This window comes from Rhinatrema bivittatum, chromosome 14 (genome assembly GCF_901001135.1).
Source record: "Rhinatrema bivittatum chromosome 14, aRhiBiv1.1, whole genome shotgun sequence".
NCBI classification, from domain to species: domain Eukaryota; kingdom Metazoa; phylum Chordata; class Amphibia; order Gymnophiona; family Rhinatrematidae; genus Rhinatrema; species Rhinatrema bivittatum.
In genome coordinates this window covers 81961925-81981318 of record NC_042628.1, presented here as the reverse complement: position 1 = coordinate 81981318, position 19394 = coordinate 81961925, and the positions used below count along the sequence as shown (strand labels likewise).

Sequence of the window (19394 nt, the reverse complement as noted above, 5' to 3'; positions counted from 1 at the left end):
CTGAATTCAGGCCTCCCTGCAGCTCCCTGCTCAGGCCTTTACTCTGCTGCATTTCTCAGGCCTTGCCATACTGCCTCCTCCTGGGCAGTCTGTATTGCCCTTCCCAGGGGCTCTTTACAGCCCCATTCTCTGGGCTCGTGGGAGTTGCTTCTTGGCTCCCAGTGGTATTTGGGCACCCTACAGGGTCTGCCTCGGGACCACCTGCAGCTAAAACCTCAGGAGACAGTCAATGCAAAGGCCGCCTGGATTCCAGCCCCAACGCTGCTTTCTGCTACAAACAGCTTCCAGGAACCCTTCTGCCTTGCCTGGCTTTATTTCTGGCAGCTGGGAGTTTCTCTCAAGTCATTCACCAGCATAATGTTCTTTATGGCGAGTTTCCTTAGCTCCCTCTCCATTTGGGACAGCTCTGCTGCAATTTCTTGTACTTCAGTGACCAGCTGTCACCATTTAATTCTGCATTCCTCTCTCCGAGTACCTGTGGCATCTGACTATGGCTCTGCTGGCTCCGCTGGCCCCACTAACCTAGCAGGACTTTCCATTTGCCAGACCTCTAGTCTCAGCTTCTCCTTCTCAGCTGGCTCTTGGTACTGGGGAACTCCCACTACACAGAATTACATGGTTACTCACCTCAATTAAGCACACGGACTTCTCCCTTTTTCACCTGCACTGCAGGAACCTGCATTGGATGCAGATCAGGTTTTCCAGGGTACTGCCAGGCCTTTGGTAGCAGTTTCACTTTCTGCTTGGGCCATGCCCTTGTCCAGCCACAATGCATAACTGCTTTTCTCTCTCTCTTTTTTATTTAAAAGGAAAAAAAAAGTGAAAACAATTCTGCCTCACCAGCTCTGACTAACACAAGCCCTAAACCCCAGACAGAACTTGCCTCTTTAGTTCACAAAACAAACATAATGCTGCCTGTCGTCTAGGCCCCACAGGCCACTCACTAAGCAGAGGCAGTTTCAGTTTTGTTTCTTCTCTGTGCGCTGCTACTCGAGCAGCATTGCTCTCAGAGCCACACCCTTTACCTCCAACTGCCTGGCAGGCTACACGGCAAACTTTCTGTTACTCTCCTCCCCTCTGGAGGCTTTGGGCTTTTCTCTGTACCAAGTGTTAGAGAAAAAAAATCCCACAAATGACACCATATGTGAGGTTGGCTGAACAATATCTTGTGGACTGGAGCAGTAAACACGCTGACTCCAGCCTTTTCTCATTCAATATATCCCTAATGAATTGCCTACCTTTTGCAATAATTTCCCAGGCTAACTTCCCAGAGAGGGACAGCAGCTCCACTTATTCCTCCCCTTCTGGGCCCTGCCCACAGAGCTTTCTCTCTTTAGGGGAATTAAGGTGGTCCTGGCATCTAGCCTGGTCCTGCCCAGGTTTAAGGGGAAAATAGGGGCACTGTGTCGCAGCCTTTTTCAGTTATCTTTAAATATTAGCCTCTGAAAGCGTAATAAACTGCCCATTTCACAACCACCACTTCAGTCACTGCATCTGTTGGTACTTGTGTATAATATCCTGTAACGATAGGCACAATTTCACAATCTTTGCATATAATCTGCTAAACATTCACAATTCAGTAACAACTCCTCAACTCATTTTGGACCATTCAATAACTTTTGCATAGTACTAAATAGCTGTTTAGTATTATTTAAAGATGCATTTATAGTCCGCGAAAAATAATTCTGTCGTCTCCCCCAAACCCTATGTTTATACATATTAAGGCATTTTACATATTTTCTCTGTTTCAATCTTCTTATTTTTTTCTCCATTTCTTTTCTGTATGACAAACATCTGCCCTCAAGTCAGGTAATTTAGTAAACCACAGATTTTTAATCTTCTTCCCTTTTACCTCGTATTTCTTTTTGTGGGGCTACATCATTATAAACCTTATTTATTTAATACACCAATTCCATACTAGTCATTCTATTTCAATATTTCTCATTTCTGACAACCAAATTTCATAAAAATCTCAGAATTGACCTTATTTCTTATTTTCTCTTCTTTCATTTTATTATCATGTGACCTTTGCTTCACTATTGATAGACTAATTACAAAATGATTAGACCATACAATTTCAAAAATATCGTTTATTGTTAAAAGGTGTTGCTGTCATATCTTGGTAGAAAACCAAATAAAAAATATGGCCTTTTTTGTGTATCAGTTGCCTAAAAACTTGCTGTTGTACCACTTTCAGCCATCAAATCAATACATTCTTTCACAAAATTATCTATACATGCATTAAAATCTTCCAATATTATTAACTTAGATGTACTTAAATGCAAAGCTATTAATTGCTCTTCCAGATATAATAGATCATCAACAGAAAATCCCAGGAGTTGATAAATTAAACAGAATGTGCAATCCCCAATCAACAACATCAGTCCTTCAATATTCCCATCTGTATCGGTAACCTAACAACTTTTAACATTTCCCTATATATTGCCAACACTCCCTCCCCTTTTACCAGCCCTACTTCTTTTATTGATTAAATAGGACAAGCCTGTTTAATCAATAAAATACCTTCATCCTGATTCAGTTAAAAATAACACATCACATTGTCTCTGCAGTATCATGCCTAGCTACCCAGATGAAATAATAGGTCTCTTACCCATTCAGTCTGAATCCTGCTGTGGTCAATAGTGCAAATTCATGTACTGCTTGTCAGGTATGCTGGCTCTGCTTGCTCAGGAAGATGGGAAAAAATGCACTTCATACAGGCATGGATAACAGAGTCTTATAGTTTTATTTTTGCTCAATAAAGTCCTTGTATAGATTTCTCTCTATGTGCAGGTCTGATTTTTATTCAGCTCTCAGCAGAAGCATATTTTCTTCAAGCAGGCTAATAATTATGCTGTGGGGAATTGCTCTCCTATCTGTAACAAGTTCCCATCCTTTCCTTACCACAGCTGATGGCTCATTTTGTTTGCTGTACTGTGCTTTGTTCTTTATCATTGATAAGCATGTCCCTAGACAAAAATTCTTGTAGCCGGGCAGTATGCAATGGATGTTCTTGAGATGGTCAGTGTGTGCTATTGTAGAGCAAACATTTTTTCTCTAACAAGTAATTGGCTGTTGTCAGGATGTTAACCAGAAGTGTTCTTGCTGTTGACACAAGCATAAAGATGAGTACTCTAGTTTCCCTTAGGCCTCACTGTGCTAACTTTTTAAAATTCTGAAGCAATTATATGACAAATGTGCAAAATTTTGCATAGATTCACACCTCCCACTCTGCAAAAACAGTCAATTTTTATTGAAAACCAGTCATGTTGTTTGTTTTTAAGCAATATTTAAACTATATACAAATATACAATTTACTAATTATAAAAAATCAACAATTTATTAAGATATAGGGATGGTAACTTTCGAACTGATGCAACGGTGCACTTTGATGCATGTATATTGGCGTGCGCCCAGATACACGGCCATTTTATAACTTGCGTACATTGGGGTACATTTTACAAAACAGCGTGCATGTGTACTTTTGTTCGTGCACCAGGTGCAAACAAAAGTACGCTGGATTTTATAAGATACGCGCGTAGGGAGGAGGGAACATTCCTTCCACCCCCCCCCCCCCCCCCGCTCCTTCCCTTCCCCTACCTAACCCACCACCCCGACCGTATCTAAACCCCCCCTTACCCTGACCTGGGGGCTCTTCCGGAGGCCTTGGCCGCACCCCCGGAATGCCCCCGGGCCGGGACCACACCCCCCGACATGCCCCCGGAATGCCCCGAACGTCGTGCCGCCCACCTGACACGCCCCCTAGCGAAGCCCCGGGACTTATGCGCGTCCCGGGGCTTGCGCGCACTGCCGAGCCTATGCAAAATAGGCTTGGCGTGCGCAGGGGCGTTTTAAAAGGGTTACACACGTACCTTATGCGCGTAACCCTTTTAAAATCTACCCCATTATAAAATAGCCTAGGCTTGCATACATCTGAGCAAAGTTTTAAGTGGGCGTGCTCCTGGGTGCACAAATCCCGATTCTATGCTCAAGTCAGGGTATTTTAAAACTGGCACATGTCCATGCATTGCCAGTTTCATCAGTTCGTCCACCAATTCGCCAGTTAAGAGCTAGGTCCTCCAAAATGCCTGGTTTGATATCTTGCACTCCCCCAGTTAGCCCAGACAGAAATGGCCAATTTGTTTTACTTATTAAGTTACAGCTCTTCCATAGCAGAAGTAAAGTTACATGACAGGAGACTGAGCAGTGGATCTGGGCATGTGCCAGGCACATAAGTATTTATTAGGGATGTGCATTCGTTTTGAACGAATGCGCAATCTGCAACATATAGGTCCCTATTCGTTGCATTCGTGGAGTTCCGAAATGTATGGCGAACCCCCACGAATGCAACGTATCATTAATGAATAAAACCCTCACCCTCATGACCCCCCCAAGACTTGCCAAAAGTCTCTGGTGGTCCAGCGGGGGTCCTGGAGCATTCTCCTGCACTCGGGCCATCGGCTGCTGGTATTCCAAAATGTGCCGATAGTCTTTGCCCTTACTGTGTCACAGGGGCTACCGGTGCCATTGGTCGGCCCCTGTCACCATTGCTCCTACCATGTGACAGGGGCCGACCAATGGCACCGGTAGCCCCTGTGACACAGTAAGGGCAAAGGCTATCAGTGCCATTTTGAATACCGGCAGCCGACGGCCCGAGTGCAGGAGATTGCTCCAGGACCCCCACTGGACCACCAGGGACTTTTGGCAAGTCTTGGGGGGGTCAGGAGGGTGGGGGGTTGTAGTTAATTAAATTTAAAGGGTTGGGATGTTTTTTTTTTTTTTTTAAACTTTAATGGGAAACGAATACCATATGTAACTAATGAATGAATCGGAGTCCCCCGAAAACGGATGTAACGGATTTGGGTCCCGCTGAATACGAATACCGAATCTAACGTATCCGTCCCTGCTGCACATCCCTAGTATTTATGCACATATCTCACTCAGGTGATACCCAGACCACGCCCCTTTTTGAATCAAAGTGAGATGTGCACGCTGCAGAAGATACGCACACATCTGGGAGGCTTTTAAAATTCAGTGACTTGTGTGTGCCTCTCCCGATATTGGTGTGCGCCAGGCTTTTAAAATTCACCTTAAGGATTACAAACTTTTAACTATGAAATGTCATTTTTGTTTTGAATTCAAACAGTCCTTGTTGTCTTTTCACATATATTTATTTTTTATTTAACTTAGATTTTTATATTCTGCTTTTCAGCACTTCAAAGTGGATTACATTCAGGTACTGTAGGTATTTATAAGGTCTGTAGATGTATATAAGGATATGTATGCATCTGCAGATAGTCAGAATAAGTGCACATATATTGGGTAACAGATACATCCAGGAATAATATCAAAATCATCTTTGGTTTGATTTAAGAGATCTTTGAGGGATCTCTGTATCGCTCCATGAGTATTGTGTGCAGTTCTGATCTAATTTCAAAAATTTCAAAATGATAAAGGGGATGGAACAATTCCCCTATGAGAAAAGGCTAAAGAGGTTAGGAGTCCAACATGAAGAAGAGATGACTGAGGGGAGATATGATAGAGGTTTATAAAACAATGAGTGCAGTGGAACGAGTAAACGTTAATCAGTTGTTTACTCTTTCAAAGAGTCCAAAGACCAGGGGACACACAATGAAGTTACTGGCAATACATATGAAACTAATAAGAGAAAATATGTTTTTTACTCAACACATAATTAAGCTCTGGAATTCATTGCCAGAGGATGTGGTAAAAGCTATTATTGTAGCTGTGTTTAAAAAAGATTTGGACAAGTTCCTGGAGGAAATGTCCATTAATCATTGCTTATTCTTGGGATAAGCAGCTTGGAATCTCTCTCCCCATGGGATCCTGCCACGTACTTGTGACCTGGCTTGCACACTGTTGGAAACAGGATGGACCTTTGCTTTGACCCTGTATGGCAAATCTTTTGTATTTATGTATATATCCTGCTTTCTTAGTCCACTCCAACTTCACCCCTCCCCTCTTGATCTCTTTAGGGCAGGAGGAGAGGGAGCAGAGTACCTCATCTTTCATCTCCAGCCTCACAATCCCCTTTCTATTCCTTGCTTGTTTGTGAAGGGAGGGGCTGGAGGCAGGCATCCTATAGTGTTCTTCAAATGACTGGAGAAGCTCAGGAATGTTAATTGTGAGGCAGGTTATAAATTATGCAATTTCTCCCATGGCTGCCAGGAGCCTGGGGGCACTGCCTTTCATGTCCATCCCAGCATTACATGCTATACTAACATTTATACTAACTTATACTATATCTTTTCATTGGACTAACTTTATGCATTTCTTGACTAGTTTTGCAGCTTTTACCCGCTTCATAAGGTCAAGAAATGGCAACTATACTACTTTAAACTTCCAGTTGATCATACAGCTAGCATTTTCCAAACGTACTGTGTAGATTTACTCCCTCATTCCCTGTGTATGCTCTCCTTTGCATGGGTACTGGCCTATATCTTTTTATACACAAAATAAACTTTATTGATATAATTTTTACAATGATAATCATTAATGCAGCATCAGATACATCACAATTAAATCAAAAGGGGTTATTTTAATAACTATTGCAACTGGGAGATTGCTTAAGGCATTTCCTTACTGAAACAGTTGAAATGAAAAGTTAAGCAATCTGTAGCATTCAGTATCAGGGTATCAGATTCTTACACTTTAAAAAAAATCACATCTCTGGAAGATAATACAGGGTGGCCCATGGAAAAGTAGCCCGCCTCCAATACCAGCGTAGTTTTCCATGGGCCACCCTGTATACGGCATTTTCAAAATGTAGATTACCACATTAACTAACACTCGCATTATTACACCACGATCCAACCAGCTGAGCTAACTAGCCACCTCTTGGCTAATTTTGACTTTTCAGTTCATTTCATATTTTACCAGGCTCCGACTCAGGAGCAATGCCACTGAGCTCCAGGTTTGTGTCTGTTTCATACCCAGCAGTTCTCCCTGCTCCTTCTGAGCTTCTGGGTCAATCACAGGGCTGGGATCCAGCACCATGACCCTTGAGGTTCCTATCAAGCCGTGCGTCAGCCACAGAAGAGGAGAAGCAGTGGCAGGAAGAGAGGTAACCAAAGACACACCCAGCTTCTTCCACTCAACAAGTGGGCATCTGGGAAAAAAAGGAAAAAGGTGTTGGGAATGATGGCAACATGCTCTCATGACCTATTGTTTTGGCCTGGCCATGTTCTCCCTCAGTAGCCAGGGCCAGAGTTAAGATTATGGCGCCTGTAGGCCGAAGACTGGAGGTGGGGGATTTGTCCCCAGAAATTAAAGAGTAGCAAGGGGAATCCCAAGTTTGGGGTGCCTTCAGAATCTGGCGCCCCAATGCTTAAATCTGACCATGACAGTAGTCTGCATTCAGGGAACGTATACATGGCTGGCAGGTGTTTAGAGTCATTTACTTCATGCAGCTACCTCTAGGGTAGAAAGTCTTCTGCTGAGCTATTTTGGTGCCTTGAGCTATATAACAGTTTCCAAGGCCTTGGGACTGTAACCCGCAGTCATTTTCAAGGAGAATTACCTGTCACTGCACCATCATCTCTCACAAAAGGGCCGACTGACACGACATTAGAGGGGTCTTCCATTCCCACAATGGAGACCTTATCCCTTCCGCAATGCTGCAGATAAAAATAGAGGAATGAAAGATTCCTTTATCACTGGTACAGATTAAACAAGACATCTGATAAACAATTCCCTTTGCTTTCACATTTCATGCTCGTTTACGGCCGGATTTTAAATCCACCGTGCACGTAAAGGCTGGTACGTGCATATATGCTGGCCTTCCTGGAAGGGGCAGGGCCGGGGGCCATGTTCTAGGCGGGGCCGGGATAGCGGCATTGTCCGCTCTGCTGGCGCGCATAACTTACTTCAGCTCGGAAACGGAAGTAAGTTGCTCAACAAAGGTAAAAATAAAAAAAAATTGGATTTAGGGGTTGGGGAGGAAAGGGGAAGGGGAAGGGAAGATAGGTAGGGGTAGGGAACTGGGAAGCCTGGGATGCATTGCTGCGCAAAATTTGCAAAACTGTACCACCCCATGCACGCGCAAATTACAAAATCCAGCACGCATGTTATAAAATTGGCACATCTATGTGTACGTGCCGGGAAGCACACGTGCACCTTTCAAAATCTACCCGTTAGTAAACTTTACCAATCATACCTTTTTATATACAGTGTCATCTTCCGCAGAGCCAGCCTAGCAGAAGATCAAGCTGTGTTCAATCATCTTTAGAGCATTGCCATTCTAGAATAAGAATTTTGTTTCTCACTAATGTGCTAGGGGAGGGGACTTTTCAGAATCCAGAAGAAATTTAAAAAAAAGTTTTACATTTATAAGCTATGGGGTCAATTTGCAAATGGTTTAGCTGCCTAACGTTCAAATCGACTCATATGAAAACCAAGCCAGGCTATACCCATCCCTACATCTAACCATCTAAGATTTTAGCTTAGCTAGATTTAGGACTTCTCAAAGTGAAGCAGCTAATCTTAGACAGTTAATGCTAAAATTCAGCACTAGCCAGACAACTCCTCCCCCCAACCCTGGGAGCACCTTTCCCTTATCCTTCTAATTATCTGTTGTATCTGGAAATATTTTATTGGTATTTGCAAAATTTATAATTTTTTTAAATTAGAAGTTATTTGGAAATTTTTTATTATTAAATGTTTTATTCATTAGCTGTTTTGCAATATTTATTCTTTTCATTATTATGATTTTATTATGATTGATGCTTAATATTTCTTAATTTTGTTTGATATTATGTGAGGAGTTGTAATGTTTCTGTTTTTCTGTTGTTACACTGCTTACAGAGTCTGGCTTGGGCGGTTTCTAGTTCAGGTTGTTTTTTTTTCAATATCTTTATTCAATTTTAATATAAAGGATACAGAACCAACAGCTGAAAAAAATCACTGTCAATGTTACAATTTCAAGGTGCCCACCCTGCAGAACTGTGACATAAATTCCCACTAACGAAATCAGAAAGGGGGAACACCGATGCGACCAGTTGGTTCCCTCCCCCTACCCCCCCCCCCCAACTCAGTGCAGAATTACAATATGATAAAAACACAATACTAATGAAGGAAACATATTACAGTAAACAGCTTAGTGGTTGAAGGATGCAGAGAAAGGACTCATGATGACGCGGTTACAGATTTTGGCCCCACTAAACCCCAAGAATCTAGCTTGTCTCAAATGGGGTAAATATGCTATAAATGGCCCCCAAATAGACACATTTTTTTAGCTCACTTGCCCCCCCATACCCAAACACCATGATTTGTAGTCCATCAATAGAAGGTCTAACATCTCTGCGCGCCAAAAGGCCAGTGTAAGGAGGGGGGGGTCCCCCTCCATCCACCTGGCTAGAATACAGCACCAAGCAGCACAGAGGCCCCGAGTGAGTAAAGCAACTTCCAATTTAGTGCAAGAGACAACATCAGGTATTACCCCCAATATACATAATCGTGCCTGAGCTGAGATACAGATATTCAAACGATCCAAAAAAAAAAAAAAAGACCAGATATCAGTCCAGAATTGTTGGAGAACCGGACAGTCCCACACACCATGGCTGAGGGTTGCCCTAAGTTCTGGGCACCTCCGGCAGTTCATATGGGGCACTAACTGCATTTGATAAGCACGATATGGGGAAATTATCAGCCTATGAAGTATTTGCATATGTTGTTCCCAGATAAGAACAGAGGTTACATTGCACTTGAGCATAGTTAGGCTGTCTTGCAAATCTTCCCCATCTATCTCAGTCTCCAAATCTGCTGCCCATACCAAGGCCAGCGTTGATAATGTGCGATAAGCTGCTGTAGAATGAAGAAATTTATAAAGGTTGGCTAGCAACTGTTTCCCCTTTGTATAGAGTTGTTGTGTCCCGGAAGTGGATCCTTAGGCCGACCGGCGAAGAGAGACGGTCGGGAGGCAGATCATGCACAGCCGAAGAAGGATCTTCACCTGGAAACCCGAGACGCCCCCAGAGGAGCTGTCGACGCCCGGGTCGCTAGGGCTTAGGTGGCTTCGCCCTGGAAGTCCGAGGTCCCCCCAGGAGGAGCCCGTAGGGACCCGGACCGCTGGGACTTAGGTGAGACTACGAGCCGAGGTCACAGCAGGCAGCAGAAGACAGAAGCATGGAAACGTACCGAGGTCAAGGCAGGCAGCAGAAGTCAGAAGCGTGGAAACGTACAGAGGTCAAGGCAGGCAGCAGAAGTCCGAAGAACAGGAACAAGAACAGGAACAGGAACGCTGAAACTGGCAGGCAGGATCAGGAACAGCAACTAACACTCAGAAGCGACCACGTTGCAAGGCAAAGCAGGAAGGAGCACTACAGGCTTAAGTCCCCCGCCGGCGCTGACGTCAGGGAGAGGGCGGTTCAGCACTTCCGGGTGCTGGACCTGTAAAAGGACGGCCCTCGCGCGCGTTCCCTGCAGGGGGGAGGAGTCGCGATCGGGCCTTGGCAGCGTCGGCAGCGTCTCCCTCGTGGAGACGCCGCTGCCATGCGGCCAGGCCGGCCCCGAATCCCGCGGCTCGCGGCAGTGCGGAGAGAACCCCGGTGGAGGTAAGGACCCGGTCGCTAAGGCGGCGACCGGGGCTGCAACAGTACCCCCTCTCCTACGCCCCCTCCGCAGGGGTCCCGGCTTCCCAGGGTTGTCCTGATGAAACTGAACTAGCAGTGACTTGTCCAGAATGTTCCGAGCAGGTTCCCAAGAATTCTCCTCGGGTCCACATCCCTCCCATGCTAGAAGGTACTCCCAGCGGCGGGCATGGAAGCGTACGACCAGTACTTCCCGTACCTGATACGTGGGTTCCTCGGTAGAAGAGGTTGATATGGCATCTGTTGTCGGATGATGAAAGCGTGAAAGCACCACTGGCTTCAACAGTGATACGTGGAACACGTTGTGTATGCGAAGAGATGAAGGAAGACGAAATCTGTAGGACACTAGACCTATTCGTTCCGCTACTTGGAAAGGACCACAGTATCTAGAGGCCAATTTCCGAGATCGGCCCGGCAGCTGAAGATTTTTGGTACTCAACCAGACTTTGGTACCAGGTAGGAATACTGGTGCAGGACGGCGGTGGCGATTGGCACATCTTCGTGCCCTCTCTGCAGATGTGATAAGTCGTTGCTGGATTGTCTTCCAACGGTGATGAATCTGATGGGCTACTGTTAGTGCTGCTGGTGAGGGAACGGTAATTGGAACAGGTACTGGCGGTCTTGGGTGGCGTCCAAACACTATCTGAAAGGGGGACTGACCAGTGACAGAGTGAGTATGATTATTATAGGCGAACTCGGCCCAGGGAAGAAGAGGAACCCAATTATTTCCCTTCTCGGAGACGAAACTTCGAAAAAAAGTCTTCAGTGACCTGTTCATCCGCTCAGTCTGTCCATTACTCTGCGGATGGAAGGCAGTGGATAGATTTAGCTGTACTCCGAATTTCTTGCAGAGAGCCCGCCAGAATCGAGCGGTGAATTGAGGCCCCCTGTCGGATACTATACTTTGCGGAAGTCCGTGAGTCCTGAAGATTTTATTTATATTTATTTATTTAAAGGATTTATATACCGGAGGTTCCTGTATAATATACATATCACCCCGGTTTACAATGAACAGTAAATATCGCTTCAAGTTAGAGGCTTACAATGAACATTGTTCATGCGTGAACAGGATTGCCAGTTCAGGCGCCGAAGGAAGCTTGGGTAAGGGTACCAGATGCACCATCTTGGAGAACCGATCCACGGTGACCCATATCACAGAATGTCCCTCAGACAGTGGCAGGTCCACCACAAAATCTGTGGCGATGTGAGCCCACGGCTTGGTGGGAATGGGTAGTGGTTGTAAGAGGCCCCACGGCTGGCCGCTAAGAGGCTTTTGTCTGGCACAGACTGGACAAGAATCCACGTACAGGCGTACATCTTGCCTCACCTTGGGCCACCAGTAATAGCGGTTCAACAGATCGAGCGTCCTCTCCCTGCCGGCGTGGCCCCCTGAGAGGGAGTCATGGGCCCACCCGAGGACCCTCCTGCGATCTCTGCGGGGAACAACCACTCTCCCAAGAGAGGATACAGAGGTACTGGCTACTTGAATCTTGGCGGGATCAATGATGTATTGAAGGGGTTCCACCTTTTCTTCCTGAATGTCATAACGAGACAAAGCATCTGCTCTGACGTTCTTAGAGGCCGGCCGATACTTGAGGACGAAGTCAAACCGGCTGAAGAAAAGCGACCAACGCGCCTGTCTGGGATTGAGTCGTTGGGCCTGATTCAGAAATTCCAAATTCTTATGGTCTGTGTAGATTGTGACAGGATGAAGAGACCCCTCCAGCCATTGTCTCCACTCTTCTAGGGCTAATTTAATTGCAAGTAACTCCTTGTCTCCTATTCCATAGTTGCCCTCGGCGGGTGTAAACTTCTTGGAAAAATAGGAGCAAGGTAGTAGATGTCCGGAACTAGAATTCTGAGACAGGACCGCCCCAACGGCTATGTTGGAGGCATCCACCTCCACGAAGAAGGGCCGTGTCGGGTCTGGGTGACGTAAACAGGTGTCATGGAGAAAAGCCTCTTTCAAGTCCTCAAAGGCTTTACATGCCTCGATAGGCCATAGTCGAGCGTCCGCACCCTTCCTGGTAAGAGTGGTGAGCGGCGCCACCAGCCGTGAATACTGGGGAATGAAATGCCGGTAGAAATTTGCGAATCCTAGAAAGCGTTGCAAAGCTTTCAGACCCACCGGCTGGGGCCAATTTCTGATGGCAGATACTTTGCTGGGATCCATGCAAAACCCTGTTGCGGACACAATGTACCCTAAAAAGGGCAGTGACTCCTGCTCGAAGAGACACTTTTCAAACTTCGCATATAAGTGGTGATCCCGGAGAATCTGAAGCACCTGTCGAACATGTCGCCGATGGGAGATCAAATCGGGGGAGTAGATGAGGACATCATCAAGATACACAATTACACAAGATTGTAGTAGTTCCCGAAGGATCTCATTCATTAAGTGTTGGAACACGGCAGGAGCATTGCAGAGTCCGAATGGCATAACCAAGTATTCATAGTGCCCGTCCCGGGTATTGAAAGCGGTCTTCCATTCATCCCCGGGACGGATACGGACTAAATTGTAGGCACCCGGTAAGTCCAACTTAGTGAATACTTGTGCTCCCTGGAGTTTGTCTAATAGCTCAGGAATTAGAGGTAACGGGTAGCGATTCTTCTTAGTGATGGTATTGAGTCCTCGGTAATCAATACATGGCCTCAAGGACCCATCTTTTTTGGCGACAAAGAAGAAACCCGCCCCTGCGGGAGACTTCGAGGGTCGGATGAATCCTTTGGTGAGATTTTCGGTGATGTAGTCCGACATGGCTTGAGTTTCAGGTTGAGACAAGGGGTACACTCTTCCCCGAGGCGGAGTAGAACCGGGAAGCAAATCAATCGCACAATCAAAGGGGCGATGTTGAGGTAATAATTCTGCCTTTTCTTTAGAAAAAACATCGGCAAAATCTGCATAAGGTGACGGCAGTAGAGGCCCAGTATGTGCCAGCGGAATTCGTTGCTCCTTCTGGGATTGAATGCAAGAGCGGAGACACTTAGGACTCCATCGAGTGATCTGTAGATCGTCCCACCGGATCTCCGGAGAGTGTTGCTGCAGCCAGGGTAACCCGAGAACCACTGGGTGGATGGACTTCTCTAAAACCAGGAACGAGATTTTCTCGGTATGGAGCAGACCAGTCTGGAGGGTGAGTGGCGAGGTCATGGATGAGATACTGCCGGACAGTGGTGTACCCTGGATAGAGGTGACTCGTAAGGGCGGTTCCCGGAGTTGCGTGGGGAGCTGAAGTCGTTGCACTAAATCTTTCGTGATAAAGTTCCCTCCGGCCCCCGAGTCGATGAGAGCCTGCGTTTTGAAGGAACCACGTGGGTATCTCAAAGTTACTGGTACTACACATTGAGGAGCAGCGTTAAGACAACCTAGGGAACACTCCTCTCTTAACCCTAGGCGCGGGAGTTTTCCGCCCGTTCCTTGCACTGAGCCAGGAAATGGCCCTTACCACCGCAGTACAGGCATAGCCTCAGATCATGACGGCGTTGTCTCTCCTCAGGTGACAACGAGGACCTGCCCAGTTGCATGGGTTCCTCCGTGGAGGTCTCTGCAGAGTTACTGGGGCTACGAGGGCTGGAATTCGATGGTCTGGAGAGGACTGCAGGTAGGGGAGCCATTCGACGAAGAGGACGCCCCTCCTTTGCTCTTTGTTGTAAACGTCGATCAATGCGACCTGCCACGTCGATGAGGGAGTTAAGATCCTCCGGGAGGTCGCGAGCAGCCAGCTCGTCCTTAATCCTAGCTGCCAACCCCTCCAAGAACACGCCTCGGAGGGCATCATCTCACCAACCAACCTCTAGGGCGAGCGTACGGAACTCCAACGCGTAATCAGCTAGCGTCCGTGTTCCCTGCCGGAGTTGGAGTAACTCTGAGGTCGCTGAGGTCTGGCGTGCAGGCTCGTCAAAGGCTGCTTTAAAATCCTCCACAAATCTGTTCAAGTCACTCAAGGCGGGGTCATTCTTTTCCCACATGGGTGACGCCCAATTCAGTGCCCGACCGTCTAGCAGCGAAAAGATGTATGCCACCTTGACGGCATCCGATGGAAACTGATTGGGCAGCAAGGCAAAGCGTACGTAGCATTGGTTCAAGAAACCGCGACAAGCTTTGGAATCCCCGGCGTACCGTGATGGAGCCGGAAGCTGAGTAGGAGCATGGATTGTTACCACTGGCGCCGGTGCGGGTGTGGGAACTGGTGCAAGGGGTTCAGCGTCCATGCGAACCGCCAACCGTTCCACAGTGGCAGCCAGCGAATCCAATACCTGTTGCTGCTGCACCAGGCGTTGGGCAAGTCCGGGGATGGCTTGCAGGCCGGCGAGGTCTGCCGGATCCATGGCCTTGCAAACTGTTGTGTCCCGGAAGTGGATCCTTAGGCCGACCGGTGAAGAGAGACGGTCGGGAGGCAGATCACGCACAGCCGAAGAAGGATCTTCACCTGGAAACCCGAGACGCCCCCAGAGGAGCTGTCGACGCCCGGGTCGCTAGGGCTTAGGTGGCTTCGCCCTGGAAGTCCGAGGTCCCCCCAGGAGGAGCCTGTAGGGACCCGGACCGCTGGGACTTAGGTGAGACTACGAGCCGTGGTCACAGCAGGCAGCAGAAGACAGAAGCGTGGAAACGTACCGAGGTCAAGGCAGGCAGCAGAAGTCAGAAGCGTGGAAACGTACCGAGGTCAAGGCAGGCAGCAGAAGTCAGAAGCGTGGAGACGTACCGAGGTCAAGGCAGGCAGCAGAAGTCCGAAGAACAGGAACAAGAACAGGAACAGGAACGCTGAAACTGGCAGGCAGGATCAGGAACAGCAACTAACACTCAGGAGCGACCACGTTGCAAGGCAAAGCAGGAAGGAGCACTGCAGGCTTAAATCCCCCGCCGGCGCTGACGTCAGGGAGAGGGCGGTTCAGCACTTCCAGGTGCTGGACCTGTAAAAGGACGGCCCTCGCGCGCGCGCGTTCCCTGCAGGGGGGAGGAGTCGCGATCGGGCCTTGGCAGCGTCGGCAGCGTCTCCCTCGTGGAGACGCCGCTGCCATGCGGCCAGGCCGGCCCCGAATCCCGCGGCTCGCGGCAGTGCGGAGAGAACCCCGGTGGAGGTAAGGACCCGGTCGCTAAGGCGGCGACCGGGGCTGCAACATAGAGTACCAGTAATCTTTGAAAAGGCCCAGATGTATAAGGCCCGTGCAATCTGAATCTGCTTAGAGAGCTGGAGGTACAACAAGAAGTCTTGGGCCTGAAACTGAAAGTTCTCCTGACCAATTTGGAAAGAGAACATGCTCTTGCTGGGATGATCAATGAAGTCAAAGAAACATATTTGTGCTGCGAAAGGCCACTGAAAAAATAATTTACTTGATGCTCCCACCGGGAATCTTGGATTCCCGCAAATCAGCAGCCAACGGGTAACTTTCCACAGCAGCTTCAGCAACTTCCTCAATGAACGCCAGCCATATTGCATGTATTAGACAAGAATATTACTGGCGATGCTGTTCGGACATGCTCCCTTCCCTGCATGTTTTTATTTATTTATTTGTTTTTATATACCGATATTCAAACATAGGTATCACATCGGTTTACATAATAACTTAAGTGATAGTGTGACAACAGGTCATATTATCTTTACATTGTAACATAGTAAAAACTGCATCTATGTATTGTTCTAACAATTATAACATTATTACACTGAATAACAAACACGTCTTAATTCTTACCATTATAACGGCTAACATTATTGTGAAAAGTATGGACCTTTGGTTGGAGATGTTTTGAGTTCTCTAGTGGGTTATGTGTGGGGTTATAGAGCTGGTTGTTTGGGGTTGGATCTCGGTGGCGAGGGTTAATTGTTGGCGGGATAGGCTTTTCGGAAAAGCCAGGTTTTTAGTGCTTTCTTGAAGTTTTGTGATGAGGATTCTGTTCGGAGTTTTGCTGGTAGTTTGTTCCACAATGTGGGGCCTGCTATTGAAATTGCGCATTGTCGTGTTGAGGTGAGGTGGGCCTGTTTGATGGAGGGGATGGTGAGTAGTCTAGTGTTTTTAGAGCGCAGGTTTCTTTGTGTGGTTATGGATGAAGGGTGTCCTTTAGCCAGTCTGTTTTTTCGTTGTTGATGGATTTGTGCATGAGGGTGAGGGCTTTATATTGAATTCTGTGGGTTATGGGGAGCCAGTGTAGGTCTTTTAGTATGGGGGTGATGTGTGTGGAGCGCTTGCAGTTTGTGAGGGATCTGGCTGTCGCATTTTGCAGTAGCTGGAGTGGCTTGAGGGTGGAGTCTAGGAGTCCGAGGAGAATGGAGTTACAATAGTCGAGTTTCGATAGGATGAGGACCTGGAGTACTGAATATATAATAAAAAGCTGAGTCCAAATGGGTAAACGGATACAGCTTCCTCATCCACATATGCAAAACTGCAGGTGGCCTCCAGCCAGTCACCCAAAGCTTGCAGGGAGCACGCCAAGTTATAGTAGCGGACATTTGGGAACCCCCAGTCCCCCTCCTCCCTGGGGATCATTAGTTTTTTTGATGACACTTGTGCTCTATGCTCCCGCTAAACAAATTTGGAGCAGATATGTTAGGATTTGTGGGTTTCATGGACCCTTGGCCTGAGGTGGAGGTTGATACTAACTGAGGGGTGGAGCCCCACAGGTCCTCACCGTAGGGAGGCGAGGTCAGCTGCAGCAGGGGTCACAACTGTAGTTCAGTAGAGTGCGAACGTCCTGTGTCACTGCACGTGATCGCAGGTACCTGCACTGAGATATACTGTGAGGCGTCCCGAGGAGCAGGGCGAAGAGGCACAGTGCAGAGGAGTCACAGTACTTAGGCAGGATTGAGGAGGCAGTGTAGCAGAGCAGGAACCTTCAAGTCAGAGGAGCGCTAGGCAGGCCCCGAGGAGTGGGGAGCACAAAGACAGGAACTTCTGGAGGAGTGATGCGGAGACTGTCCCGAGGGGCAGGACAGCGTAGCAACAGAATCTCTGGTGTGACGACATAGGGGCTGCCCCGAGGAGCGGGGAAGCGCAGAGTAAGCCACTAATGCAAGATGTAGATACTGCCCCGCGGAGCAGGGAAGTGTAGAATCAAGTCTCAGATAAAGTGACGTAGAGGCTGCCGCGAGGAGCGGGGAAGCATAGAGACAAAGTCTCCGGTGTGGTAAGGTAGAGACTGCCCCGAGGAGCGGGGAAGCGTAGAGATGGAATCTCTGATAGGCAGTTCTTGAGGCAACCTAGAGAAGCGAAGAAGCGAGCAGGCAGGACCTCTGGTGAGAAGCGCAGGAGCTACCCCGAGAAGCAGGGAAGCCTGGAAACCAGGTCTCCCATAGGAAGCGCAAGCAGGCCCCCGAGGAGTGGGTACCCGAGCCAGAGTCCAGAACAGCAGATGGAGATCCAAGGCAGGAACCACGGGTCCAGAGAAACAGGAACAAGCACCAGTGAGGCGAAGGAACTCGTTGCCAAGTCGGTTAGCGTAGGCCAAGGGAGGTACTTATGAATCCCAAACTTGTTAAGTCATCAGTTGGGGATGCCCGGTGGCATGCGCATGCGCCTAGGAAAGCCCGGAGTTGGCGTGAGGGTCGGCAGTATCCCAGCCACCATGAGGAGTCCCGAGAGCCTGGAGGTACGCGATGGTTCACCCGGAGAGAAGAGCAGGGCAATACATGACGTGAGTTGGGTTAGCTGCGGCCGACCGCGGCAGACGGTCATAACAGTACCTCCCTTCCTAAGGCCCCCTTCCCGGGGGTTTCGGTTTTAGAGGATGTGGCATGGAACTGCTTGATGAGGTCCTTATCAAGGATATTGGTGGCAGGCTCCCAACTGTTCTCTTCTGGCACAAAGCCCTCCCAAGACAGGAGGTATTCCCACTTCTTTCCACGTTTCCTCACATCAAGGATGTCTTGGACTTGGTATATCACATCTGCTTCAGATGACAGTGTTGAGGCTCTGGTGGTTTTTTGGAGAAGCCGGACAATACCAAGGTTTTAATAGCGATATGTGGAAGGTGTTGTTGAGAGAGTAGGGCAGCTGCAGTTTGTAGGTGACTGGACCTAAATGGTGGAGCACCGGAAAGGGGCCAATGTACTTGGGAGCAAAGTGAGCCGAAGGCAGCTTGAATCAAATAAACCGGGTGCTGAACTACACCTTGTTGCCCAGTTTAAACTAGGGAGCTTCACGATGATGTGCATCAAACAACCTTTTTGACCTTTGGGCTGCGTGCTGTAGCAGCTGCTTCGTGCTGTTCCAAAGTTGATGCAACTCCTGGGCAGTCGACTGGGCTGCTGGTGAGGGAACAGATAGTTGAAGCAGAAGCGGTGGCAGAGGCTGATGTCCATAGATCACCTGGAAAGGTAATGAGCCGGTGGATGCGGACTGATGAGAATTCAGGGCGAACTCCGCCCAGGGAAGGAGGTCAGCTCAATCATTCTGGTCTAGATTAACGTAGGCCTGCAGAAATTGTTTCAGAGTCCTATTCGTTCTCTCTGTCCATTGGCTTGAGGGTGATAAGCCAAGGTGAAATCTAACGAGATGTTGAACTTTTTGCAGAGATATCTCCAAAATCTGGCAATAAACTGGACTCCACGGTCCGAGAGAATATGTATGGGAAGGCCGTGGAGCCGGAACACATGACGAATAAACAATTTTGCGAGCTGTGGTGCCGAAGGAAGACCAGGCAGAGCCACGAAGTGGGCCATTTTTGAAAAACGGTTGACAGTGACCCAAATGGTGTTGTTGCCACCGGAGGAAGGAAGGTCCACGATGAAATCCGTCGTGATATGGGTCCATGGCTCACTCGGAATAGGCAGCGGTTGCAAGAGTCCCCAAGGGTGA

The 19394-nt window shown here is 47.9% G+C and overlaps 1 protein-coding gene across 2 annotated transcripts in view; it reads right to left on the bottom strand.

The window, feature by feature from the left end:
- Positions 1 to 5878: 5878 nt before the first annotated feature.
- The window catches only part of LOC115075917 (alpha-tectorin-like), a 160805-nt gene continuing 147289 nt past the window's right edge, over positions 5879 to 19394 (bottom strand). For both annotated transcript variants that reach the window (XM_029576867.1, XM_029576868.1), the window contains exons 23-24: positions 7541 to 7637; positions 5879 to 7129 (exon numbers count right to left, since the gene is read on the bottom strand). In XM_029576867.1, coding sequence (XP_029432727.1) covers positions 7047 to 7129; positions 7541 to 7637 — 180 coding nt within the window. In that variant the 3' untranslated portion in view covers positions 5879 to 7046. The remainder of the gene's footprint in view (positions 7130 to 7540; positions 7638 to 19394) is intronic.